This window comes from Callithrix jacchus, chromosome 18 (assembly GCF_049354715.1).
Source record: "Callithrix jacchus isolate 240 chromosome 18, calJac240_pri, whole genome shotgun sequence".
Classification (NCBI taxonomy): domain Eukaryota; kingdom Metazoa; phylum Chordata; class Mammalia; order Primates; family Cebidae; genus Callithrix; species Callithrix jacchus.
In genome coordinates this window covers 11,122,881-11,150,807 of record NC_133519.1, presented here as the reverse complement: position 1 = coordinate 11,150,807, position 27,927 = coordinate 11,122,881, and the positions used below count along the sequence as shown (strand labels likewise).

General features: G+C 44.9%; 1 protein-coding gene across 15 annotated transcripts in view; it reads right to left on the bottom strand.

The window, feature by feature from the left end:
- Positions 1-4,473: 4,473 nt before the first annotated feature.
- PIP5K1A (phosphatidylinositol-4-phosphate 5-kinase type 1 alpha) overlaps positions 4,474-27,927 on the bottom strand; it is a 50,939-nt gene continuing 27,485 nt past the window's right edge. For 5 of the 15 annotated variants that reach the window (XM_008984335.5, XM_008984337.5, XM_008984338.5 and 2 more), the window contains 12 exons: positions 23,815-23,945; positions 22,877-22,994; positions 22,538-22,690; positions 20,704-21,003; positions 18,335-18,540; positions 16,768-16,851; positions 15,875-15,923; positions 14,847-14,931; positions 13,239-13,385; positions 12,941-13,070; positions 6,890-7,023; positions 4,474-6,433 (listed from right to left, as the gene is read on the bottom strand). In XM_008984335.5, coding sequence (XP_008982583.1) covers positions 6,894-7,023; positions 12,941-13,070; positions 13,239-13,385; positions 14,847-14,931; positions 15,875-15,923; positions 16,768-16,851; positions 18,335-18,540; positions 20,704-21,003; positions 22,538-22,690; positions 22,877-22,994; positions 23,815-23,945 — 1,533 coding nt within the window. In that variant the 3' untranslated portion in view covers positions 4,474-6,433; positions 6,890-6,893. The remainder of the gene's footprint in view (positions 6,434-6,889; positions 7,024-12,940; positions 13,071-13,238; positions 13,386-14,846; positions 14,932-15,874; positions 15,924-16,767; positions 16,852-18,334; positions 18,541-20,703; positions 21,004-22,537; positions 22,691-22,876; positions 22,995-23,814; positions 23,946-27,927) is intronic. The other 10 variants (XM_002759939.7, XM_078355621.1, XM_035279604.3 and 7 more) reach the window with 2 other exon arrangements.

Genomic DNA, 27,927 nt, shown 5'->3' with positions numbered 1-27,927 from the left:
GTTCTCCGGGACGTCCTAGCAACAACTCTTCCAATTGGCCCATCGCTCTTCACCAATCACAGACCTCAGCTTGGCCAGCTGCTTCCGCCTGCGTCCCTCGCGTTGCGTTCTGGGAGTTGTAGGCGCCGTCAAAAAAAGGGGCGTTTTGGGAGTAGAGGGAATCGCAGTAACACACAAAAAAGCAGGATCTAGCCTCCGCGTTACCTCCCATTGCTGTTTTCAGTTGGGGCTTCCCGCCGGCTGGATCTTAGGGGAGCTGTGGAGGAATCTGAAAATTCTATGTCTGTTCTAGCTTTGTCATTAAAAAAAAAAAGTGTCGGGATCGGCCGGGCGCGGTGCCTCACACCAGTGATCCCAGCACTTTGGGAGGTGAAGGCAGGCGGATCACCTGAGGTCAGGAGTTCAAGACCAGCCTGGCCAATATGCTGAAACCTCGTCTCTACGAAAAATACAACAATTAGCCGGGCGTGGTGGCGCACGCCCGTAATCCCAGCTACTAAGGAGGCAGAGGCAGGAGAATCGCTTGAGCCCAGGAGGCGGAGGTTGCAGTGAGCCGAGATCACACCACTGCACTCCAGCCTGGGTGACAGAGTGAGACTCCGTCTGAAAAAAAAAAAGAGAGAGAGAGAGAGAGAGGAGGGAAGGTGGGAAGGAAGGAGGAAGGGAGGAAGGGAAGGAGAGAGGGAAGAAAGGAAGGAAGGAAAAAAAATAGGTGGGTGCAGTGGCACACGCCTGCAATTCCACCTACTCGGGAGGCTGAGGCAGGAGAGTCGCTTGAACCCGGGAGGCTGAGTCTGCACTGAGCCAAGATCGCGCCACTGCACTCCAGCCTAGGTTACACGGCAAGACTCATCTCAAAAAAAAAAAAAAAAAAAAAGTGTCGAGATCACCAGTGACGTTCTAGAGCTCTCAGTTTCCTGTAGCATTTTATTCATCTAACTACAAGCCCTATACCCTTCCATTTAATTTATTTGTATATTTGTTTTTTTCTTTTCTTTATTTTTTGAGACCGAGTTTGGCTCTTGTTGCCCAGGCTGGCGTGCAGTGGCGCGATCTTCTGGGCTCACTGCAAACTCTGCCTCCTGAGTTCAAGCAATTCTCCTACCTAAGCCTCCAGAGTAGCTGCGACTACAACACCTGGCTAAAAAACTAATAGCGAGACTTCGTCTCTGGATAATTTTCAGAAGAGCTGAGATTAACATGCTTAAGAGTAAAATATTAACAAAAATAATTTAAAAAGTAAAATATTAAACCAGATGACGATTTTCAACTTTATTATCCTATGATTTTAATTTCCCTTTTAGTTAGTTTTACACTAATAGGCCCTACTTGTATCTGAATATAAATTACAGCACACAGCTAGAGAATAAGCACTAGTCGCCGCTCACCGCTAGAGGGACCCTCTGATCATAAAAGGATTATCTACATCACTCACTCAGTGGTTGTGACTACGCTCGGAGTGACAAGGCCAGGGAAGCAGAACATTTATGCCTAAAACATGTTAATATCCAATTCCTATTAGGGAAAAAAGTTTTCTCCTTATCTAGACAAAAGGCGGGCTGGCTGAGGCTGTGGGAAAAACAAATTCAAAACTTTGAGAATCAGGCCGGGCACGGTGGCTCAAGCCTGTAATCCCAGCCCTTTGGAAGGCAGAGGCGGGTGGATCACGAGGTCAAGAGATCGAGACCATCCTGGTCAACATGGTGAAACCCCGTCTCTACTAAAAATACAAAAAATTAGCTGGGCATGGTAGTGCGTGCCTGTAATCTCAGCTACTCCGGAGGCTGAGACAGAAGAATTGCCTGAACCCAGGAGGCGGAGGTTGCAGTGAGCCGAGATCGCGCCATTGCACTCCAGCCTGGGTAACAAGAGCAAAACTCCGTCTAAAAAAAAAAAAAAAAAAAAACTTTGAGAATTTGGGCTGAGCATGGTGGCTCACGCCTGTAATCCCAGCACTTTGGGAGGCCAAGGTGGGCACTTAACTTGAGGCCAGTAGTTCGATACCAACCTGGCCAACGTGGTGAAACTCTGTCTCAAAACAAAATTAAAAAAAAAAAAAAAAAAAAGGAAAAGAAAAAGAAACTGAGAATCCCCTATTCCTCTTCCAATCCAAGTACTTGCTTTTCTCTTCTTCTTTTTTTGCAAGACGGAGCCTTGCTCTGTTGCCCAGGCTGGAGTGCAGTGGCATGATCTCGGCTCACTACAACCTCCGCTTCCCAGGTTTAAGCAATTCTCCTGCCTCAACCTCCCGAGTAGCTGAGACTACAGGCGCACGCCACGACGGCCAGCTAATTTTTTGTAATTTTTTTTTTTTTTTAGTAGAAACGGGGTTTCACTGTGTTGCCCAGGCTGGTCTCGAACTCCTGAGCTCAGGCAATCTGCCTGCCTTGGCCTCCTAAGGTGTTAGGATTACAGGCGTGAGTCACCACACTTTGCCCAATTTTCTCTATTTTTAAAAGAGACAGCGTTTCACCATGTTGGCAAGGCTGGTCTTGAACCCCTGACCTCAGGTGATCTGCCTCTCGAAGTGCTGGGATTAGTCTTGAGCCACCATGCCAGGCCTCTTTTATTTAATTTTACTTGCTTATAGAGAGTGTCTCCCTATGTTGCCAAAGCTGCTCTTGATCTGGACTCAAGAGATCCTCCAGCCTCAGGTTCTCCAAGTGTTGGGATTACAGGCATGAGCCACTGTGTCCAGCCATCTATTTTTTTTTTTTTTTTTTTTTTGAGACAGCTTCTCACTCTGTTGCCCAGGCTGACAGTGGTGCAATCATGAGTCAGTGTAGTGAACTGAGATTGGCTCACTGCAAACTCTGCCTCCCAGTTTCAAGTGACTCTCCTGCCTCAGCCTCCTGAATAGCTGTGAGCACAGACGCCCACCATGCCTAGCTAGTTTTTTTTGTTTTTATTTTGAGATGGAATTTCGTTTTTGTTGCCCAGGCTGGAGTGCAATGGCACTATCTTGGGTCGCTGCAACCTCCATCTCCCTGGTTCAAGCAATTCTGCCTCAGCCTGCTGAGTAGCTGGGATTACAGGCATGCGCCGCCACGCCCGGCTAATTTTTTGTATTTTTAGTAGAGATGGGGTTTTGCCATGTTGGTCAGGCTGGTCTTGAACTCCTGGCCTCAAATTATCCACCCGCCTTGACCTCCCAGAGTGCTGGGATTACAGGTGTGAGCCACTGGACCGGGCCAACCCACTATTCATTCTGATAGAACTTTGTTAGTCTCTCAATTATTTTGTATCACATCCTACTTAGGGGCAAAAAATATTTCAGAGTTCCCAATATTGCCTCTAACTATATCTCCTATTCCAATATTCTCACCATGATCTCTTCCTTGTTCTCAAAAACAGACCATTCTCAGGCCTCTAGGTCCTCGTGCTGAAGTGAAACGTTCTGTAACCCTTTTATCCCATGTAACCTCTCATTTACCCTTTTATGTTCTGTGCCACCTTCAGAGAGCTTAAGTAGCTGCCTCACATCTAACATATTTCTTTTTGTGTGTATTTGTGTTCCTGCTGGACACTAGAAACCCTTGAATGACAATTATTTTTGATTTTCAAGTACTCCATCCATTGCTCATTAGCTGCTCTATAAATATTTGCAGAATGACCTTAACAAGATAGGAAATAGTGGTATGAAATGCAGCTGTTTGCTTAACTTGCTTCTCTACAGAGGTTTCCCATCTTCATGCCTCAGAATGAGCCTCACTTTTTTTTTTTTTTTGAGACAGTCTCACTCTGTCACGCAGGCTAGAGTGCAGTGGCGTGATCTTTGCTCACTGCAACCTCCATCTCCCAGGTTTGAGTGATTCTCTGCCTTTGGCCTCCCAAGTAGCTGGGACTACAGGTGCATACCACCGTGGCCTGCTAATTTCCATTTTCAATAGATGGCATTTTGCCAGGTTGGCTGGGCTGGTCTCAAACTCCTGACCTCAGGTGATCCACTGATCTCTGCCTCCTAAATGCTGGGATTACAGGTGAAAGCCACTGCGCCCAGCCCACCCCTTTTTTGTCTAGTTTTTTGCCCTATCAAAGTATAGGAGCCTTAGCTCAACCTCACAGAAGAAAACAGCTAAGGGAAGCAATCTTCTAAGAGTGACACCCTGGGTCCAGGTCAGGGGAAGTAAAGGGAGGGAATCACTACAGCCAGCTAACCTCAAACTTGTTTTTCCCACTGTTCCTCTTAAACCTGAGTAAAATGAGCTTTGAACCTCCAAATCTCTGTTAAATTGGGTTGCAACCTAGGCAAGAGACCGAACGATAATTCCCCTCATATTCATTCACTGCTTTTCCTTGTTAAGATAATCTGGTCGCTGAGGAGGAGGACATAAAGCCTTAAGAGTGAAGCTGGAGTGTTGCAAGCTGGAAAATAGGCAGCTTTTGTTTAGGGTAACATGAACGAAACTGAGCCTGGGTGGTGGAGTAGGAGGGTGAGCAGATGGTGTATGAAAAAGAATCAAGAAGAAAGAATTTTAAATAACTGATTAAAGTTTATTACATTAAAACCATGTATCACTTTTATACTGCATTTGCCATTTCTGAACAATACAAAGTAGAGGCAAATAGTGACACTTCATAAAAATGTTGACTCCCCATTCCTTTCCCTAAGACCCAGCCCTCCCTCAAATATTCCCTCCCACCCCTTACAGAACTCTGCCCTTAATAAAACACTTAAATACATCATAAATAGTAAATTATGAAAAAAAATAGCAAGAACTGTTTCTTTCCTTCTTGTAAAAAAGAACATGGCAGCAAAGACAGGCAGCCAGAAACTGGCTGGGGGTGTCTAATATAGACAGTTATTGGGGGTATGAGCTAACCTACTATCAAGGCAGAGTGGGACAGAGAAGGGATAGAACAGCAATTCAATAATCTGCCTGAGATATCAGGCCCCCTTCTTCCCCTGATAAGAACAGAAGGATCAGATGGAAAACGGTAACTCTTGTAGATGGGGAGGAGAGGGCACATGTAGCCCCCTTTCCAACTTCCCTGCATGAAGACGGGGGGTAGGACATATGGCACAGCAATGACCTCACCGAGGCAAGAGTCTGCTGTCTTCCCATGAGTTTAAGAAAATATTTGCTAGCCTCGTAGATACGGACTGCCTGTTAAACGGATAGGTGTCCCCTCTTCAACTTAGCTCCACAAATAGGAGAACGCTGTTGGAAAAGATGGGAAGAGCAAAAAAACATCTCCTTTGGAGAATGATCTAAAATTCATTTGGTAAGTCTTCATATTTAAAAAAACAACCAGAATATACTTCAAATTGCAAAACAGTAATAATCATTATAGCCGGGCAGTGAATAGGATTCTGCCTAGAAAGGGCTATGATCTCCCAGCCCATGGCTGCCTCCTGTTTTAACAAAAGGGGTAAAGAATACCCCATGTCCCACTCTCTCCATTCCTTCAGCCTTAAGAAATTCATTCAAGAGAGGAGGAGTTTAGAGGAGCTGCTTCTGGCAGAGCAATCACTACTCTTCAAAAACACCATGGCTCTTCTGAGGGAACCCTAAGAATAGGCATCTTGTCAACACTTCTGGAGTTTTGATCTGAAACTGGCTTAAAATTGTGTGCTGTGTGCTTTTTCCTTTTTTCAGAAAAAAAAAAAAAAGTTGGGAGGTGGTTAAATACCTTTATCCCCCAAAAACTTTTACAGAGATTATAGGGGTCTTCTTCCAGGGATCAGAGAGAAAGAACTAAGGTAGGGATAATGTGCCAGCTAGTCTGTCCTGAGGAAATTAAGGAGTCCAGTTTCTGGTGAAAGACGAGGGGAAAGAAAACTGCCAAGTCCAGCAATCCCATTTCCAGCACAAAGAATAGGGGTCTGAAAAAAGTTCAATTGTGGAAGCCAAGGTTAGTCAGTTGAAAATCCGTGCTACCCAACTCTGGAGTGGAGGGGATGCTGCGGTCCTCAACTATCTGAGACACCAATGCCCATTCATGAGGAAGGGGAAGGAGAGGAGGTTCTTCTTAAGGAAGAAAATGGAGAGCTCCTCTCGCTTCTATTACACTCCTTTTTTTTTCTTCGAGACAGAATTTCATTCTTGTTACCCAGGCTGGAGTGCAATGGTGAGATCTCGACTCACTGCAACCTCCGCCTCCTGGGTTCAGGCAATTCTCCTGCCTCAGCCTCCTGAGTAGCTGGGATTACAGGCACGTGCCACCATGCCCAGCTAATTTTTTGTATTTTTAGTAGAGACAGGGTTTCACCATGTTGACCAGGATGGTCTCGATATCTTGACCTCGTGATCCACCTGCCTTGGCCTCCCAAAGTGCTGGGATTACAGGCGTGAGCCACCGCGCCCGGCCCTACACTCCTTTTTTGATGATCAAGTAGAAGAAAATTCAGCATTGTTGGGGCAAAGGCTAACATCTTGGGATCACAGAGATGACAGAATCTTGATCCAGGTCTTCTGAGGCTTTGCACTTACTGAAAAGGAAAGAATGTAAAGTTAAGAAAGTGGAGTATGAGATAAGGCAGTAATGGAATTCAAGCATTAAAAAGTTTCTATTTCAGCCTTAGCCTCCAAATATGAGGTACCAAAAACACTTTATTTTTGAGATGGAGTTTCGCTCTTGTTACCCAGGCTGGAATGCAATGGCACGACCTCGGCTCACCACAACCTCCGCCTCCTGGGTTCAGGCAATTCTCCTGCCTCAGCCTCCTGAGTAGCTGGGATTACAGGCAAGCGCCACCATGCCCAGCTAATTTTTTTTGTATTTTTTAGTAGGGATGGGGTTTCACCATGTTGACCAGGATGGTCTAGATCTCTTGACCTCATGATCCACCCGCCTCGGCCTCCCAAAGTGCTGGGATTACAGGCGCAAGCCACAAAAACACATTTTTTAAAAGAACAAGATTTAGGAGGTACCCAAATCCTCTAACCTTGCTAATTAACTTCCGGTTCCAGGCCATCAGTGATTGTCTTTATACCCTCCAAAACATTCGCCTCCCACACATCCCAGACACTCACATGGGTGAACTCTGACTCTGCAATTTCAAGCTTTTCCAAGGTTGTACTAACAGGAGAAAAAATAGAAGCAGAGAGAAAAAGAATTAGAAGACAAGAGGAAAGGACTCTCCTCTTAAAATCTCATACTGCTTCTCTATTTTTCACTTCAGAATCAATTTGGAATTTGGAAACAAGAGGCTAAGAAGCTACTACATTTAGAAGCACATTGTTTAACTATGTTTAGCTTCTTGAATACTGTATTTCCCAGTACCCTGCCCTCTTCTGTTTCAATCTCCAGGTGTGGCAGGTACTCTCTAAGATTGCCCCAATAATCCCTACCTCCTGATTCATGCCATCATGTAATTCTCTCTCCTCTCGAGCGTGGGCTGCACTTAGTGATTCTTTTCTCATGAACAGAATGCAGCACAGGTGATGGAATGTCCATTTCGAGATTAGGTTACAAAAAGACTGTAGCTTCTTCTTGGACTCACGTTCTCACCCCTGCTTGCCTGCTCATAGCAGCTATGCTATAAGCTGGCTATGCATAGGGTGATGTGACAAGGAACCGAATACTGCCAACAACTGTGTAAGTGAGCTGAGAAGCTGATCTTCCCTCAGATAAGCTTTGGGACTAACAGCTTGACTGTAATCTCCAGAGAGAACCCAAACCAAAGGCAACCAGCTAAGGTACAGAAACTGAGATAATACATTTTTACTTTTTTTTTGAAACAGATCTCACTCTTGTTGCCCAGGCTGGAGCGTGATGGTATGATCTTAGTTCACTGCAACCTCCACGTCCTGGGTTCAAGCGATTCTCCCACCTCTGCCTCCTGAGTAGCTGTCATTACAGGCATGTGCCAAAACGCCCAGCTAATTTTTCTATTTTTAGTAGAGACAGGGTTTCACCATGTTGGCCAGACTGGTCTCGAACTCCTGACCTCAGGTGATCGACCCTCCTCAGCCTCCCAAAGAGCTGGGATTACAGGTGTGAGCCACCACGCCCAGAGACTGAGATAAATGTTTGTTTTCAACAGCTAAGTATGGGGTTAATTAGTTACACAAAAATAGACAATATAGATTTTTGTACCTGGAATTCAGGTGCTGCCATAACAAAAATCTAAAATTTGGGGGTGATAGCCCGGTGCAGTGGCTCATGCCTGTAATCCCAGCACTTTGGGAGCCTGAGCCCGAAGATCAACTGAAGCCAGGAGTTCAAGACCAGCCTGAGTAACATGGTGAAACCCCATGTCTACTAAAAATACAAATTAGCCAGGTGTGATGGTACACACTTGTAATCCCAGCTACTCGAGAAAGCTGAGGCAGGAGAATGGCTTGAACCTGGGAGGCGAAGGTTGCAATGAACCAAGATCATGCCACTACGTTCTAACCTGAGTGACAGAGGGAGATCCTGTCTCAAAAAAAAAAAAAAAAAGTCCAGGCGTTGTGGCTCATGCCTGTAATCCCAGCACTTTGGGAAACCGAGGTGGGTGGATCACCTGAGGTCAGGAGTTTCGGACTAGCTTGGCAAACATGGTGAAACCCTGTCACTACTAAAAATACAAAAATTAGCTGGGCATGGTGGTACACACCTGTAATCCCAGCTACTTGGGAGACTGGGACAGGAGAATTGCTTGAACCTGTGAGGCAGAGGTTGCAGTGAGCTGAGACTGCACCACTGCATTCCAGCCTGGGCAACAGAGTGAGAGTCTGTCTTTTTTTTTTTTTTTGGAGACGGAGTTTCACTCTTGTTACCCAGGCTGGAGTGCAATGGCGCAATCTCGGCTCACCGCAACCTCCGCCTCCTGGGTTCAGGCAATTCTCCTGCCTCAGCCTCCTGAGCAGCTGGGATTACAGGCACGCGCCACCATGCCCAGCTAATTTTTTGTATCTTTAGTAGAGACGGGGTTTCACCATGTTGACCAGGATGGTCTCGATATCTTGACCTAGTGATCCACCCGCCTCGGCCTCCCAAAGTGCTGGGATTACAGGCTTGAGCCACCGCGCCCGGCCGAGAGTCTGTCTTAAAAAAAAAAAAAAATTAGGCCGGGAACGGTGGCTCAAGCCTGTAATCCCAGCACTTTGGAAGGCCGAGGCGTGTGGATGACGAGGTCAAGAGATCGAGACTATCCTGGTCAACATGGTGAAACCCCGTCTCTACTAAAAATACAAAAAATTAGCTGGGCATGGTGGCGCGTGCCTGTAATCCCAGCTACTCAGGAGGCTGAGGCAGGAGAATTGCCTGAACCCAGGAGGCGGAGGTTGCGGTGAGCCGAGATTGCGCCATTGCACTCCAGCCTGCGTAACAAGAGCGAATTGGGGGTGGCTTGGAGGAGCATTTTAGTGAAAACTTCTTGTCCTGAATATGCTGTTTATAGAATTTTGGACTTAAAGGGGGTTGCCGGTGAGGGCTTAAAGTGAGAAAAATTTTATTGCAAACTGAAGGAAAGGAGATCCTAGTAAGGCAGCAGCACAAAGTTTAGCAACAATGTCATTTGTGATTATGTGAAAAGTAGAATATGTGCCTCATGAATTGGACAATCTAGCTAAGGAGATTTCCAAGCAAAGTCATGCAGGCACCACCTGGTTTTCTCTTGATGCTTATAGTAAAATATAAGAGGCCAGGGGCCGTAGTTCAAGCCTGTAATCCCAGCACTTTGGGAGGCAGAGGCGGGCAACTCAAGAGGTCAGGAGTTCGAGACCAGCCTGGCCAACATAGTGAAATCCTGTCTCTACTAAAAATACAAAAATTAGCCAGGAGTGGTGGTGCACGCCTGTCAAGTCCCAGCTACTTGGGAGGCTGAGGCAGGAGAACAGCTTGATCCCAGGAGGTGGAGGTTGCAGTGAGCCAAGACCATGCCACTGCACTCCAGCCTGGGTGACACAGTAAGACTCTGTCGAAAGAAAAGAAAAGAGAAAAAAAAGGAAAGAAATTATGGGAAGGACTATTAAACAAAAAGATTCCAGAAGGTGATAGGTCTTGAAAATTCTCCAGAGATAAATGATGCTAAAATTAAGAAATGGCAGGCCACATACGGTGGCTCACTTCAGGAGGCAGAGGGAAAAGGACTGTTTAAGACCAACCTGGTTAACGCAATGAGACATCATATCTACCCAAAAAAAAAAAAAGGCTTTTGAGCAAGGATAAGCTCCAGGGCACTGCCAAGAAAATGTGGTCTAAAGACGAAGCCAAATATATGACTATGAAACATTTCATTAAGACCTCAGAAAAACAAAAAGCATTGGTTCAGAGTATAGTCATCCCTCAGTTATCTGTGGGGGACTAGTTCCAGCATCTCCTCTTGAATACCAAAATCCACAGATGCACAAGTCCCTTATATAGAATGGTATGGTATTTGCATATAACTTATGGACATCTTCCATATACTTTATATTTATTTATATATTGAGATAGGGTCTTGCTCTGTCAACTACGTTGGAGTCCGCTGGTTCAATTTGGCTCACTGAAACCTCCGCCTCCCGGTTCAAGTGATCCTCCTGCCTCAGCCTCCCGAGCAGGTGGGGCTACAAGCACGTACCACCAAGCCAGGCTAATTTTTTTGTATTTTTGGTAGAGATGGGATTTTGCCATGTTGCTCTTAGGCTGGTCTTAAACTTCTGGGTTCAAGTGATCTGGTCTCAGTCAACCAAAGTGCTAGGATTACAGGCATGAGCCATCGCAATCAGCCCTCCATATATTTTAAATCACCCCTAGATTATCTGTAATAACTAATACAGTGTAAATGCTATGTATATAGTTGTTATAATGTATTGTTCAGGGAATAATGACAAGAGAAGTCCACATAAAATTTACAGACACAACCACTGTAGGCCTAATTGTATAGTACATCTCAGAAACAACATACAAGAATTTTTTTTTTTTTTTTTTTGAGACAGAGTTTCGCTCTTGTTACCCAGGCTGGAGTGCAATGGCACCATCTCGGCTCACTGTAACCTCCGCCTCCTGGGTTCAGGCAATTCTCCTGCCTCAGCCTCCTGAGTAGCTGGGATTACCTGCATGGGCCACCATGCCCAGCTAATTTTTTATATTTTTAGTAGAGATGGGGTTTCACCATGTTGACCAGGATGGTCTCGATTTCTTCACCAAGAATTTTTTTGAGACAGAGACTCACTCTGTTGCCCAGGCTGGGGTGCAGTGGAGGAATCTCAGCTCACTGCAACCTTTGCCTCCCAGGTTCAAGCTATTCTTCTGCCTCAGCCTCCCGAGTAACTGGGACCCCAGGCATCTGCCATCATGCCTGGCTAATTTTCTGTATTTTTCGTAGAGACAGCGTTTCACCGTGTTAGCCAGGATGGTTCCAATCTCCTGATCTCGTGATCTGCCTGCCTCGGCCTTCCAAAGTGCTGGGATAACAGGTGTGAACCACTGTGCCTGGCCTTTTCTAAGGGACAGAGTCTCGTTGTAATTACCAGGCTGGTCTCAAACAGCCTCAAGCAATCCTCCCACCTCAGCCTCCCAAAGTGGTGGGATTACAGGCATAAGCCACCACACCAGGCTCTCAGGTGTTTTCTGTTCACAGTTGGTTGAATCTGGAATGTGGAACCTGTGGATATGGAGTATGATTGTACTATTCAGCCATACAAAAGGCTGTTCAAAAAGATTATGTTCCACAGATTCTTTCAAGTGAAAAACAGGGTCTCTAACAAGCTTAGGTCTCATGAAGATATTTATGAGTGTGGCTTTTGTCTAATGGAGCAAATCCAAAGAGAATCACAGGAGGCCCACAAAATCTTCGATATCATAGAAACACTGCCATCTTGGATCAAAAAGGACAGAAACAGTACAAAATAAAGAGACCACCAGTTCCCCCAAAATTCTACTGGAAAGAAGCAGGCTGAGCTAAGAACTCAAGTAAAAATATACTCCAGCTTTGATGAAAAAGAAAGACTCAGAAGACAAATCCAAGAGTCTAGATCGCAGAGCCAACAACCATGGAGAATTATTCCTCTGTTTAAGGCCTGATAAACTCCAACATTTCCTGGATTTTGGAACAGCTAATAAAATTAATGACTCCTTTCTGTGCCTCCCATTCTCCCCTTTTATGTACAAAAATGTATATATTGGTTATCTAATGCCTGTCTCATGATTGCATGCTAGGCACATGGGGAAAGGATAACTTGTCTCTTTAGCTCCACAGGTTCACAGATTAAGAGGAACTGTACTCAAGGAGCTGTGCTTAAGGAACTATACCTGGCGGGGGCTCATCCAAACCTGGACCTAATTTAGGTAATAAAACTCTGGACTTTGAGCTAAGGCTACAATGGGATGAGACTTCTGGAGACCTTGGGAGGGTGTCCGTGTATTTTGGACATGGAGGTATGTAAACTACTGGAGACCAGAGGGCAGACTGTGACAGACAGTTTCTAAGATGGCTCCCAATGATCCCTGTGCCCCCTGGTAGTCACATCAATAGGTAATTCATTCCTCTTGAGTGTAGGCTGCATTTAGTGAATAGAATATAGCACAAGTAGTTAAGTAGAATGTCAATTCTGAGATTATGCTATAAGAGGATATGGTTTCTGCATAGGTACATGCTCTCTTGTTCACTGTCAGAGGCCAGCTGTCATGTACTGAGCTGTCCTATGGAGAGGTCCATGTAACAAAGAACTGAGGGAAGCCCCCAGCCAACAGCCAGCAAGGAACTAAGGCCCTCAGTTCAGCAACCCCCAAGGATCAGATTCCTACCTGTAACCACGTAAATAAGTTAGAAGCAGATCCTCCCATTTGAGCCTTCAGACGGGACCCCAGCCCTGGCCAACAGCTTAAATGCCACTTCATGAGAAATCTTCGGCCAGAGGATCCAGCTAAGCTGGACCTGGATTCCTGACCCACATAAAGTATGATATATGTTGGTTATTTTAAGCCACTAACCTTTGGGGTAATTTATTATGATGCAATCTAATTACGAAGGTTTCCAAGGACTTGAGGGTTAAGATTACACGGAGAAAGAGGCCAATAAACCAACCTTGTAGTTCGCATTTGCAAAGTCTCTCCAACTACAGGTGAGAAACTGGGATCAGGAATAGGTGAGCCCTCATTGATTTCCTCCAACGGTGGAGTTTGAGGTAAAACATCAGGACGGCCAAGATGAACTCCTGGAGAAAAAGAAAGAGAAGATGGGGTAGGGAAAATACAGGGGAAAATATGTAGCAGCTTGGCTTCCTGGATAGAAATGGGGAGCGAAGGTCCTGACCGGACAAGGTAAGGGCTCAGAAGGGAGGGAGGGAGTACCCAATCACATGGGGACCTCAGCCCTAGCTGACCTGGCTCCACTTCCGCCTTTGTTGTCACTTGTGCCTTGTGTTCCCCAGAGACGGATGGCTGGTAAGTAATGCAGGAGTTGCCACTGGAGCCTGCTCGCCGAGAGAAAGATGAACCAGACCGGAACTTTTTGGAAGGAGAAGGCTTCACTTCAAAAGGGAAAGAGAGAGCCTATTTAGAAACCACCTTAGCAACCATTACCAAGACATACATATAAATTGCTAGTATCCCCAACACACACTCAAAGTTGTTTTGAAAAATGAAAAGGCTAATGTCAACAGAGATAGGTTCTATGAACTGCTATTCAGAGAACAAGGTATTAGCTCTCTTCACTTTCCAGAGGCAGGAAAGCCACGAAGAAAGGTAATATATCTACACCTCCCCCTCCAACACGGAACTCTGATGGCTTTGCTTCCATCAGATGAAATGTCCCCTATTGCGTAATTCCCTTTTTGTTTTTCTTCTTGAGATGAAGTTTCAACCTTGTTGCCCAGGCTGGAGTGCAATGGTGCAAACTTGGCTGACTGTAACCTCCACCTCCAGAGTTTAAGCGATTCTTGTGCTTCAGCCTCCTGAGTAGCTGGGATTATAGGAATGTGCCACCACACCCGGCTAATTTTTTATTTTCATTTTATATATGTAAATATATATATAGAGAGAGACAGGGTTTCACCATGTTGGTCAGGTTGGTCTTGAACTCCTGACCTCAGGTGATCTGCCCACCTCGGCCTCCCAAAGTGCTGGGATTACAGGTGTGAGCCACTGTGCCCAGCAGAAAAAGGTAACTCTTTTGCTGCACATCTTCATAGCACATATGCACCCAGCACTATAATTTATTCTTGTATATTATTATCACTTTGTAAAGATTGAAATTCTTTTTTTTCCTTTCCTTTTTAAAATTTTTTGTAGAGACGAGGTCTCGTCATGTCGCCCAGGTTGGTTCCAAACTCCTGGACTGAACCAATCTTCCTGCCTTGGTTTCCCAAAGTGCTGAGATTATAGGTGTGAGACATTGCACACAGCCTGGTTTTTCCATGTCCCTTAAGACTGCCTGGCATGCCTAGGTCCCTCTGCCTCACTATGGGACTAATGATGCCTAAAATGAGAAGAAGGGAAAAGAGAAGCTAGAATTTGCTGTGGCAGCAGCATGGAAGATTTGAAAAAAAAAAAATGGCACTTCTTACATAAGAAAGTTGAGGAAAGAGACGAAGAACATGTGCTAAGCAGAAATCAGTAAATGCTTCTCTAACCACTTGAGACAGTCAAGAAGAGAAAACAGAACACTGGTAACCTCTTTGCATATCTCTGTACATAAAAGTCGGGCTCTGCCTATCCCTCTGTGTGGCATGGATCCTAGATCCACAATTGCACTTAAATGGCCCTCACCTCACTGACATACGCAGGAAGAGCCAAGGTAAAAACAGCAACTTGGAAACAAATGTGACAGACTGACTAACATAAAGGACAAGAAAGGACTCTTGTGGGATGTAGGTGGAAGGAGAGGCCTCTGGCGTTGGCAGCTCCCTACCAGAGGTGTCCTGTCCCCTGTTCTCTTGGGGTAAGGAAGCCACTGGGTAGGAGTAGGCAGTCATTTGGTAGAAACCACTTACAGGGGATCTTCTTAAATACTGTGTTGCACATGAAGCGCTGGAATCGTTCGGCGTAGAAGCCTGGGCGATGCACTGAGACAGTGTCCTGCAGAAGAGAAGAAATGGCTATAGAGTCAGACAAAGGGAGGCCCAGCAAGAGAATCTCTAGTCCAGGGGTCATCTTCCCCCAGACCGAGCCCCTAGGAAAAAGGAAAAATCCACAAATGAAATAAGAAATAAATGCAAGAGGCTGGGCGCAGTGGCTCATGCCTATAATCCCAGCACTTTGGGAGGCCAAGGTGGGCAGATCCCCTGAGGTAAGGACTTCGAGATCAGCCTGGCCAACATGGCGAAACCCCATCTCTACTATAAATACAAAAATCAGCCAGGCGTGGTGGCAGGCATCTGTAATCCCAGCTACATGGGAGGCTGAGGCACGAGAATCATTTGAACCTAGGAGGTGGAGGTTGAAGTGAGCCGAGATTGCACCACTACACCCCAGCCTGAGTGACAGAGTGAGACTCCATCTCAACCCAGCACTTCGGGAAGCCAAGGTGGGTGGATCACTTTGAGGTCGGGAGCAAGACCAGCCTGGCCAACATGGTGAAACCCTGTCTCTAATAACATACAAAAATTAGCCGGGTGTGGTGGCATGTGCCTGTAGTCCCAGCTACTCAGGAGGCTAAAGCAGAAGAATCACTTGATCCTGGGAGGTGGAGCCTACAATGAGCCAAGAACGCACCATTGCACTCTAGCCTGACAAAGTGAGACTCCATCTAAAAAAAAAAAATTAGCTGTGCATGGTGGTGCATGCCTGTAGTCCCAGCTACTTGGGAAGCTGAGCCAGAAGAATCACTTGAAACTGAAAGACGGAGGTTGCAGTGAGCTAAGATCATGCCACTGCATTCAGCTTGGGTGACACAGTGAGACCGTGTCTCAAAAAAAAAAAAAAAAAAAGCAAAGAAAACAAGAAATGCAAGAAACGGAGAAAGCAAATCAGAAGTGACGGAGGCAGAAGTGGGAAGTGAGCCTCTAGTATTGCGACTCACCCCGTCATGTACCAGGGCTTTCCAAGAGTGCTCCAACTTCTTAACAAACCTACAAGAAAAATGTACATCACCTATGCATGTCATTTTAAAATAAATGACCTTAATAACGTTCTATTTTAGGGGTTAAAAGGGTAACAGAAATCCTTGGAAAGACAGAAGCTGGAAAGCATATCCACTGGTACACTGGTTTTCCAAAGAAAACCATGGCAGTGCTGGTTCTTCATGAGATCAATGTTATTTCTGGGTAAGTCAACTATTCCCCCATGGGAAGAGGATAATTTATGTCCCTGGCAAATCAGGGACATGAATATTTATTATAAAAGGAGAGCTGAAGGAACATATGGACAAGACTGGAAAGGGTAGTTAAAATTGGATGATAATACTGAACCAACAAATCAAGTACTGGCCCCCCTCATTAGTACCTAAAACCTTACAGGAACAAAACTGGGGTCTAACATTTCCAGCTCCTCCCTGATGATCACATCATTGCCTCTTAGTTCCACAGGCCAATACTTGTTATAGAACACAGTGACCCTCCTGTTTTTCCTCCATGGAAAAGGGTAACATTTCCAGCTGTATCCCAATGTGGAGTATGACTCATCTCACCGGTTTTTACAAAGAGCCAGACAGATGGCATATTCTACCCTGGTGCTTCCAAGGACTGACTCAGCTTTCTACAAAAGGTATACATTATATTTGGGGAGGGAGGTTATAAAGGCCGGGGAAAGTGGCAAAATGAAGGAAATAAACCACCTGAAAACTAATGAAGTAAGTAGCCACTTACTTCACTGTTCTTGCTTCAGGAAGAACCTGGCAACAAACCCATCTAAAAGAGAAATGTGAGTGGCTATCCATACCACCCTCTCTTAATTTGGGATCCATATGCTCCTCACCTGTAAGACTGTAGAATGTCAATGATGCCAATATAAAGCAGAAGCCTTTCCCCTTTACTATTCCGGGCGGGGATGCCACCCATACTGCAAAAGGCAAAAAAGTAAGGTTAAGAAAATCTGTTGGCTAGTTGAGTCAGACAGGACAGGGAACTAAAACCTAAACATAATTGTCTCATCCTCCATAAACCAGGACATCAGACAAAAAGAGAAAGAAATATATTTAAAAACAAAACAAAACAAAAAACAGGAGAAAATGAGATCCCTCCTCTAAACTCAGGTACTCTGTGCAGTATGTATTATAATCTAGTTTCCTCCAAATCTCCTTGCCTACCACTCTAATTCGACCAAAGAGAATCTAAAATGGCCACTACTCAGCAATTTTGGGAATGCTCTCCAAGTTAACTCTGAACTTCTTAAGTACTTTTGTTATCTTAATTTATGCCCACTAAGACACTCTTATTGAGTTATGTTACAGGACTCCTTAAAAAAACGACACCACCTAAAATACTTGTGATATTTCAGTAACTACACTTACTAGATAGATCCATGAGATCCATGATGCAGAGGCCTTCCCCAAAATCTATAATAATTTTTTTTTTTTTTTGAGACAGGATCTCATTCTGTTGCCCAGGCTGGAGTGCAGTGGCACATACAGTGGCTCATTGCAGCCTTGACCTCCTGGGCTCAAGCAATTCTTCTGCCTCACCTTCCTGAGTAGATGGGACCACAAGCGCTCACCAACAAACTCAGGTATTTTTATTTTTTGTAAAGATAAGGTCTCATTGTGATGCTCAGACTGGTCTCAAACTCCCAGACTCAAGTGATGTGCCTGCCTCAGCCTCCCAAAGTGCTGGGATTACTGGCGTGAACCACTGTACCCAGCCCATTAATTATTTTTGATAAAGTTTTAATATATTACTAACAAAAAGGGTAGATTAAAAAATAATAAACTTCAACTGGGCGCAATGGCTCACGCCTGTAATCCCAGCACTTTGGGAGGCTGAGGCGGGAGGATCACGAGGTCAAGAGATCAAGACCATCCTGGCCAACATGGTGAAACCCCATCTCTACTAAATACAAAAAAAATTAGCCGGGCATGGTGGCACATGCCTGTAATCCCAGCTACTTGGAAGGCTGAGACAGGAGAATCGTTTGAACCCAGGAGGCAGAGGTTGCGGTGAGCCGAGAATGCGCCATTGCACTCCAGCCTGGGTAACAAGAGCGAAACTCTGTCTCAAAAAAATAATAATAATAAATAAAAATAAATAAATAAAATAAAGTTCTAATATAGTTTGCAGAAATGCATTTAAGAGTTAAAGTATAATTTTTTCAGTCTTTAACTCTTGAACAGCTCTCCTTCTCAGATATAGTATAAACCCGAAATTAATCTTCTTTCCTTTTTATATTTAAAAAGCCTGTTAAAGCTCATTTTATACTTCTGTAAACATTAATGTTACTGACTTAACTGCTGAGTCAAGGCTACTGCTTTCTAGAAGCTGGGTCCCTTCCTCAAGAAAAAGTGCTGTGAGCCTGTGTTCTCCTCCCTAGTGCCCCTGAGTCCACTCACTGGTCATCGGTCTCCATAGTGCCGCCCCGTCGAGCCTCTCCCTGGATGGATTCCATGGCTGTAGAATACAGAGCCTTTTGTGGGGCTGGTCTTCGAGTGTCAACTGAGTATTGTGTTTCACTGCTTAAGGGCTCTCGTTGTGCATGATCTATATTGTGGATTGACATCAAGAGGCTGTAGTCCATTATCTTGAAGCTCTGTAGCACCTAATGGAAGGAAAAACATGATCTAAGCCTTGGGAAATATGAAAATATTTTTCAGGATTTCAGGGTTTTTTCTGAGACAAGGTCTCAATCTGTTACCTAGGCTAGTAGTGTGATCTCCGCTCATTGTAGCTGCAACCTCCCAGGCTCAAAGGATCCACCTACCTCAGCCTCCCAAGTAGCTGAGACTATAGGCCCACACCACTACACCCAGCTAATTTTTGTATTTTTAGTGAAGACAGAGTTTCACCATGCTGCCCAGGTGGTCTCTAATTCCTGGGCTCAAAAGATCTGCCCAAATCAGACTCTAAAAGCACTGGGACTACTGGTATGAACCACCACACCCAGCCTGATAGGTTTCATGATGTAATTATTAATAGTGAACCTGTAAGGCTAAACATAGGATTATCTTTTGCTCCTCCTACTCCCTCAAGAAAAGTATGTTAATCTCCTCTGGTTAGTCTTCATTTAATTTCATTTATTTATTTAGAAGGTGTCATGCTTTGTCACTAGGCTGGAGTGCAGTGGCATAATCTTGGCTCACTGCAATTTCCAACTCCCTGGTTCAAGCAATTCTCCTGCCTCAGCCTCCTGAGTAGCTGGAATTACAGGCATGCACCACCATACCAACTACTTTTTCTATTTTTAATAGAGATGGGGTTTCACCATGTTGGCCAGGATGGTCTCGAACTCCTGACCTCATGATCCGTCCACCTCGGCCTCCCAAAGTGCTGGGATTACAAGTGTGAGCCACTGCACCCGGCCTGGTTAGTCTTTATTTTTTTTGAGATGGAGTCTTGCTCTGTTGCCAGGCTGGAATGCAGTGGTGAGATGGTTAATCTTTATTTATATCCCCTTAGCTTTCTCTCATTTGAGTAAACACAATTTTCCCAAGCCCCACTGCCTAGCCCACAAGACTGTCTTTGTTCTTTCCACATATGTCTCCATGAAGAGAATACTACCTTCTCAAAGGAACAAGGAATACATGTGTTGTGCTGTGAAGATTCTACAATGAGGGTCTGGTAAAGTACACCTGGTGACGGAACAGATCTGTGGCAGGACCTTATACGACTAGCTTCAATTCAGTTAAACATTTACTGAGGCTGGGCGCAGTGGCTCACGCCTGTAATTCTAGCACTTTAGGAGGTCGAGATGGGTGGATCACAAGGTCAGGAGTTTGAGACCAGCCTGACCAACATGGTGAAACCCCATCTCTACTAAAAATACAAAAATTAGCTGGGCACAGTAGAGCACGCCTGTAGTCTGAGGTCAGGTCAAGAGTGATTATCTAGGCTGGTGCAGCAGCTCAGGCCTGTAATCCTAGTACTTTGGGAGGCTAGGAGTTTGATCACTTGAGGTCAGGAGTTTGAAACCAGCCTGGCCAACATGGTGAAACCCTGTCTCTACTAAAAATACAAAAATTAGCCAGGTGTGATGGCAAGTGCCTGTAATCCCAGCTTCTGAGGAGACTTGAGGCAGAATTGCTTGAACCTGGGAGGCAGAGGTTGCAGTGAGTTGAGACTGCACCACTGAACTCCAGCCTGGGCGACAAGAGTGAAACTCCATCTCAAAAATAAAAAATAAATGTAGATACATGTCTCTATTGGTAACAGGGGCAGCATGAAGGTAAAAAACAGGATGAAAAGTTAAGGTAGCTTCTTGAGAAACAAAGCTAGGGAGATGAGAGTCAGAAAATGGTTTGATTAGAGTGCCAAACATCTGAAATCCCTGTTGAGAACAACAGGAAATGGAACTGAAGAACAATATTGAAAGCCCAGGTGGAACTGGATATCGCTAATCTATAGAGACACCAGAATATATGGTTGTAATATTCTTCAGCAGCACTCAGCTTCCAAGATATAAATTTGGATTTGGCAGGCAGGACCAAAATCTGAGGAAGGATGATACTGGTGTGAAAATAAGCAGAACATTTGACTATGAGGCCCAGGCTAGCTAGAAAAGGAAATAAAGCCCATTGGGGGAGAATAAACAGGCAGAAAGTAAAAATGTAAAGGAATGGCGATGAACTAATTAAAAGTTATTTTAAATACAGCCTGAGACATATGGTGCTAAGGAACAGAGTCCCATCTCCCACAAACTTAATGCCTAAGAACAATCAAGCTGTTTAAGTAACTGAGATTTTTGGTGTCTAAATAACAAACTCACCAAACAGTCACGCTGCAGGGTCTTACAGAGAGCATTGTACATGTCAGCATCCAAAAAAAGACCATCGGGGATGTCTTGTAAGAAGTCTAGGTCTTTAAATGTGGGAAGAGGCTTCTCTCGCTCTTTCTGGGAAGCCCGCCGTTTGTAGGTTGAGCCTTTGAGGTCATATTTGATATGCATTTTGACTGATCTTGGTAAAAGATTATTCATCACCACAATCCGAATGTTCTTGCCACCTGCCTGCACACAGTAGAGTCCATAGAATTTAGGCAGCAAAGTCCGAGGGTTCTGGTTGAGGTTCTGAGAACACAAAAGTAAACAGAAGTACAACTACTTAGCTGATTTTCAGTGAAACTCAAGGGCAAGTTACACCCATCCTCCCTTTATCTCCTATAAGAGATTCAGACACAATTTGTCTGCCTGTAGTACATCATGTTTGCTTAAAATTTCCCTATGCATCTATTTCGGCTGGGCACGGTGGCTCATGCCTGTAATCTCTGCACTTTGGGAGGCTGAGGTGGGCAGATCACGAGGTCTGGAGTTCGAGACCAGCTTGGCCAATATGGTGAAACCCTGTCTCTACTAAAACAATAGAAAAATTAGCTGGGCATGGTGGTGTGCACCTGTAGTCCCAACTACTCAAGAGACTGAGGCAGAAGAATCACTTGAACCCAGGAGGCAGAGGCTGCAGTGAGCCGAAATCAAACCACGGCACTCATTTTGGGCAACAGAGTGAGACTCCACCTACAAAAATAAATAAATAAATAAATAATTTCCCTATACATCTATTTCAATGATGAGTTCACCATCAAGCTGTGCCACAGACTCTCCAATACAGAAATCAGTACAGGATTTCTGTACCAGTATAAGATGGATATATTCCTTTGGAGAAGTTTAAGAGAAGACTACACCTTCTGCCCTGGGTATAGTATATTCTTGGAGGTATTAAGGAAGGTAATGAGAGTTACCTAACCTCTCCAAAACCTCCAATAGCAATCAGTCAGAGTAAGGCTGCAGAGAGTATTATCAAGGGAAGTAACCTACCTCATTCACCAAACTAGAAGCTGAACCGGGAACAGAAGACAAAAACAGCCAGGTGCAGTGGCTCATGCCTGTAATCCCAGCACTTTGGGAGGCCAAACAGGAGGATTCAAACAGGAGGATCACCTGAGCTCAGGAATTCAAGACCCGCGTGGGCAACATAGCAAGACCTTCTCTCTACTAAAAGGTTACAAAAATTAGGCTAGGCGCAGTGGCTCACGCCTGTAATCCCAGCACTTTGGGAGGCCAAGGCAGGCAGATCACGAGGTCAGGAGTTCGAGACCAGCCTGATCAACATGGTGAAACCCTGTATCTACTAAAAAACAAAAAAAATCAGCCAGGCGTGGTGGTGTGCGCCTGTAATCCCAGCTACTCAGGAGGCTGAGGCAGGAGAATCGCTTGAACCTGGGAGGCTGAGGCTGCAGTGAGCCAAGATTGCCAAGACTGCACCACTGCACTCCGGCCTGGGGACTCCATCTAAAAAAAGTAATAATTATAAATAAAAATCAATAAATACAAATTAGTCAGGTGCGGTGGTGCGTGCCTTCAGTCCCAACTACACAGGAGGCTGAGGTGAAAGGATCACTTGAACTTGGGAGATCAACAATACTTAGAACAGATAAACAAAATCTCTTTTACCATAGAGAAGCAAAATAAATGGGGTGAAAAGCACAAAACTGAACTACACTCTTAAGACAGAAGTGCTGACACTGTTTTACCCTGCTGAAGACAGCCTCCTCAGCCTTGTCCAGAAGCAGGCAGCACAGGTGGAGAGTGCTTCTCTCTCCCTTACCATGTAGTATCCTGGAAGCAGCTTCTGCAGAAACTCCGCCTCTTTATGTTGAACTGTCTTAATAATGAACTCATCGTCGCTGGACACATAGAACAGGGAACCACTAGCTCCAGAGTTACAGAGTTCAATCAGCGGCTCACTACAGAGGGAGTACTGGGGCAAAGAGAGAAGAACATAAGTGACTGAAACACATTAGGGCCTTGCCCAACACAAAAATCAACTACAGATGCAATTCTTTCCTTAATAAAAACCAGAATGAGACTATGGAGAAAAGGGGCCTTCCCTTGGGAATATCCCTCTGCTACTGGAGTCACAGGGTCCTGATATGCAGAAGCTTACCAAGTAATCATCAGGTCGGATACCAAACAGCTCCCGAAAGTAGCGGAAGGCAACAGGTGCATAGGTCTTGAAACGAAAGTCATTGTAGTGATGAGCAGGGGTCAGGTTGCTCCCTTCACTGTGGGGTTAAACAGAAGTAGCAGTAATTTGCCAGTACCTATCATCCAGAGAATCTACCTTGCGAAGACACTCTGAGTCACCTAATGGTAGGGGGAGTGGAGGAATACATTTCTCCTAAGAGACGCAGAGCACTCAGATGAGCTACTTAGTGAGATAACGGCACGGGATGGACAGCAAGACATAAAAAAGAATCACAGCAGGGTACGGCGGCTCCCACCTATAATCCCAGCACTTTGGGAGGCCGAGGTGGGAGGATCATGAGGTCAAGAGACTGAGACCATCCTGACCAACATGGTGAAACCCCGTCTCTACTACAAAAAATAAAAAATAAAAAATTAGCTGGGCATGGTGGTGTGCACTTGTAGTCCCAGCTACTGAGGAGGCTGAGGTGAAAGAATCATTTGAACTGGAAGGGAGAGGTTGCAGTGAGCTGAGATTGTGCTACTGCACTCCAGCCCGGTGTCAGAGCAAGACTCTGTCTCAAAAAAAAAAAAAAAAGGAGGAATCACTCTGCCTGCTATCCAATGCATTAAGTTGTTTTTTTGTTTTGTTTTGTTTTTTTATGGGTCACTCCATAGGCCAGAGGCTTATGGAAGCATCTAGAAGATAGCATCTACTCTCCAAACTCTCTAGTCCCACATCACCCTGACAACCTGGTTAAGAACTCGACACTTGCTCATGCATGGCTATGGGGAAAAAAAAAAAAAAAGAATTGGACACACGCCTAAATTGTCAGATTCGAACCCCTAAAACTGCCATGGGGCTGATTTAAAAAGGCCACATTTCCAGAACATGCTTCTGAACATTAAACTCTGTACCTGGGGAAGAAGATACTCTCCACCACGTAGAAATCTTGCATGAGGACATCTCGCTCTGGTTTGGTACTCAGGCTCCCCACAGTATGAGTAATGCCTAACTGGATGGCACCTTTCAAGGCTGATGAGGTTGTCTAAGAAACAAAGAGAAATGAAAAGAAAACTTCTAGTATAAGTAGGACCACAGCAAGAAAAATTCACAAGGGAGAAGCTAGAAGAAACGCTTTAAAACAAATGGCCGGCCAGACACGGTGGCTCACTGCTGTAATCTCAGCACTTTGGGAGGCCGAGGCAAGTGGATCACAAGTTCAGGAGTTCAAGACTAGCCTGGCCAATATGGTGAAACCCTGTCTCTACTAAAAATACAAAAATTAGCCTGGCATGGTAGTGGGCACCTGTAGTCCCAGCTACTCGGGAGTCTGAGATAGGAAAATCACTTGAACCCAGGAGGCGGAGACTACAGTGAGCCGAGATCTTGCCATTGCACTCCATCTCAAAAAAAAAAAAAAATCCACAAATGTTCTTTAGTTTGAGCAATAGCTCAGATTAAACTGGAATAATCCAGTTTCCCCATCCCGATGCTGTACTCTGCAATTAAGCATACTGAAGATTGGAAGAACAGTGAGGATACAGAGTAGCAAAGCTGGGACTCTCTGAGCCAGCCTCAGCTAGGTAAGGTGCTTCCTCCTATTGGCCTGCCTAAACAAGAGTTCCATACCCGTATTTGGAAGATACATTGTATTGACAGAACATTCTTAGTTCTCACTCCTAAGGCTTCTGTCCCCAGAGTGTATCTGCTGGAGGCCACTAAACATTTCCTTCTTCTGATATGGAATATAACTAAAATTGCCAAGCACAGTGGCTCACGCCTATAATCCCAGCACTTTGAGAGGCCAAGGGGGGCGGATCACAAGGTCAAGAGATCCAGACTATTCTGGCCAACATAGTGAAACTCCATCTCTACTAAAATACAAAAATTAGCTGGGTGTAGTGGCGCATGCCTGTAGTCCCAGCTACTGGGGAGGCTGAGGCAGGAAGACTGCTTGAACCCAGGAGGCGGAGGTTGCAGTAAGCTGAGATTGTGCCACTGCACTTCAGCCTGGTGCCTGGTGACAGAGCAAGACTCTGTCTAAAAAAAAATTAAAAAAAAAAAAAAAAAAAGAATATAACTAAAATTAACCAATTTTTTTTTTGAGACGAAGTCTCACTCTGTCACCCATGTTGGATGGAGTACAGCAGCACCTGCAAACTTCACCTCCCTGGTTCAAGCGATTCTCCTGCCTCAGCCTACCGAGTAGCTGAGATTACAGGCATGCACCACCACACCTGGCTTATTTTTTATATTTTTAGTAGAGATGGGGCTTCACCATATTGGTCAGGCTGGTCTTGAACTCCTGACCTAGAGTGATCTGCCTGCCTCAGCCTCCCAAAGCACTGGGGTTACAGGAGTGAGCCACTGTGTCCAGATTTAAAATTAATCAATATTCTTATTTGATTACCTGGTGGCAGAAACTTCAGTCCTCTAAGAAAGGGCCTGACTAAGTGTCTCAAAAGCAACAGAGTGGTGTGGGTGCAGTGGCTCAACCCTCTAATCCCACACTTCGGGAGACCAAGGCAGACAGATCACTTTAGGCCAGGAGTTCAAGACCAACCTGGCCATCACGGTGAAATTCTGTCTCTACTAAAATACAAAAATTAGCTGGGTGAGGTGGTATGCACCTATAGTCCCAGCTACCCGGGAGGCTGAGTTAATTAAAATTAAAATTTAAAACTTCATTTCCTCAGTCTTACTAGCTACAATTCAACTGTGGTTACTAGCTACCATATTGGATAGCACAGACATAGCACATTTCAATCACTACAGAAACTTTTATTAGACAGCTTTGCTCTATTTCTCATCTCCAACCTCTACCAGACATTACTTCTATTTCTACTTGGTCCTCAATGGGCATTAAATTACAACTAGCTTTTTCATTAACAAATAGGTCAAAGGAAAATAAATTATTATTATCATTTTTGAAATGTCTGCCTCCCCATCTTTTTTATCTCAATGTTCAACATATAAAAAGAGCTAAGTGGCCAGGCGCTGTGGCTCACACCTGTAATCCTAGCACTTTAGGAGGCCAAGGCAGGCAGATCACCTGAGGTCAGGAGTTTGAGACCAGCCTGACCAACATGGAGAAACCCCATCTTTACTAAAAATATAAAATTAGCTGGGCATGGTGGTACGTGCCTGTAATCCCAGCTTCTCAGGAGGCTGAGGCAGGAGAATTGCCTGAACCCAGGAGGCGGAGGTTGCGGTGAGCCGAGATCGCGCCATTGCACTCCAGCCTGGGTAACAAGAGCGAAACTCCATCTCAAAAAAAAAAAGCTAAATAAGCCAGGTGTGGTGGCTGAGGCCTGTAGTCCCAGTTACTTTGGAGGCTGAGGTAGAAGGATACCTTGAGCCCAGAAGCTCAAGGCTGCAGTGAGCCATGATTGTACCCACTGCATTACAGTCTGGGCACCCACTGCATTACAGTCTGAGCAATCAGAGCAAGATCCCATTTCTTAAAAAAAAAGAAAATTTAAAAATCCAGAGCTCAATAAAAGTAATTAACATGAGCCTCAGAGCCCATTCTGGGGACCGTCAGGTCCTTGACTGAGAATGAGTCAGTCCACCTCTGCTACTTGGGACGATGAAATAGAGAACAAACACAAAATTTACAGAGGCCAGAAATAGGACTCCAAGAAATCTTCATACCCCATATTAGACAAAGTACAGATGCTAAATGGAAGACTGACCACTGTCCCTGAGGAAGCCTAAACCATCTGCAAATTGGTCCAGAACTGAAAAACTGGGATCACTCAAGGATCCAGGATGCTTCTCTGTTTTCCCTTCACCAGTTCAATTTTCACTTTACTATCACTACTCCTTTCCAGTCCATCTGATATCCAGAGCTCAAAAAAGCCAGTGCTCTAGGTACTATTCACCAGCTAAATGACTGTCTTTGGGGAGAAAAAAGGGTCAAGACATGGTCAATCACCCCAGTAACTCCAGCACGTTGGAAGGCTTGGGTCGGAGGATTGCTTGAGGCCAGGAGTTTGAAACCAGCCTGTGCAACACAATGAGCTCATCTCACAAAAATAATTTTTTATTATCCACACGTGATGGTGTGTAACTGTAGTCCCAGCTACTCAGAAGACTGAGGCAGGAAAATCACTTGGGCTTAGGAGTTGGAGGTTACAGTAGCTCCTACCACTTGCCTATGATCATGCCACTGCAATCCAGCCTGGATGACAGACTGACACTCTGGAATTAAAAAAACACTAAAGAGAAAAAAAAAAATCTTACCTACTGCCTATACTTTGGTCAAGAGGCTGGGATCTGGCCTTCAATTGCTATATATCAAGCAATAGAGTAAAAGACTCCAAGACTGTGAGAGTTACGGTTCCCTGTAGTAAGGTAAGAATGGCTTTATGGCCTTGTTATGTATTTATACCTAACAGGGAAACCCAGTTTCTTCAGTTCAGTAAAACAGCAACCAATGTCAGATTTGTTCACTAAAAAATTCTTTTTTTTTTTGAGACGGAGTTTCGCTGTTGTTACCCAGACTGGAATGCAATGGCATGATCTCTCCTGCCTCAGCCTCCTGAGTAGCTGGGACTACAGGCGCACACCACCATGCCCAGCTAATTTTTGTATTTTTAGTAGAGATGGGGTTTCACCTTGTTGACCAAGACGGTCTCGATCTCTTGACCTCGTGATCCACACGCCTCAGCCTCCCAAAGTGCTCGGATTATAGGTGTGAGCCACCGCGCACAGCCAAAAATTCTTTTTTTTTTTTTTTTTGAGATGAAATCTTGCTCTGTCACCAAGGCTGGAGAGCAGTAGTGCAATCTGACATCACTGTAACCTCCACCTCCCAGGTTCAAGCGATTCTCCTGCCTGAACATCACAAGTAGCTGGGATCAAAAGCACGAGCCACCACGTTTGGTTAATTTTTGCATTTTTAATAGAGACAGACTTTTGTCATGTTTGCCAGGCTGGTCTTGAACTCCTGCCCTAAAGTAATCTGCCTGCCTCAACTTCGCAAAGTGCTGGGATTACAGGCGTGAGCCACTGTGCCCAACCAA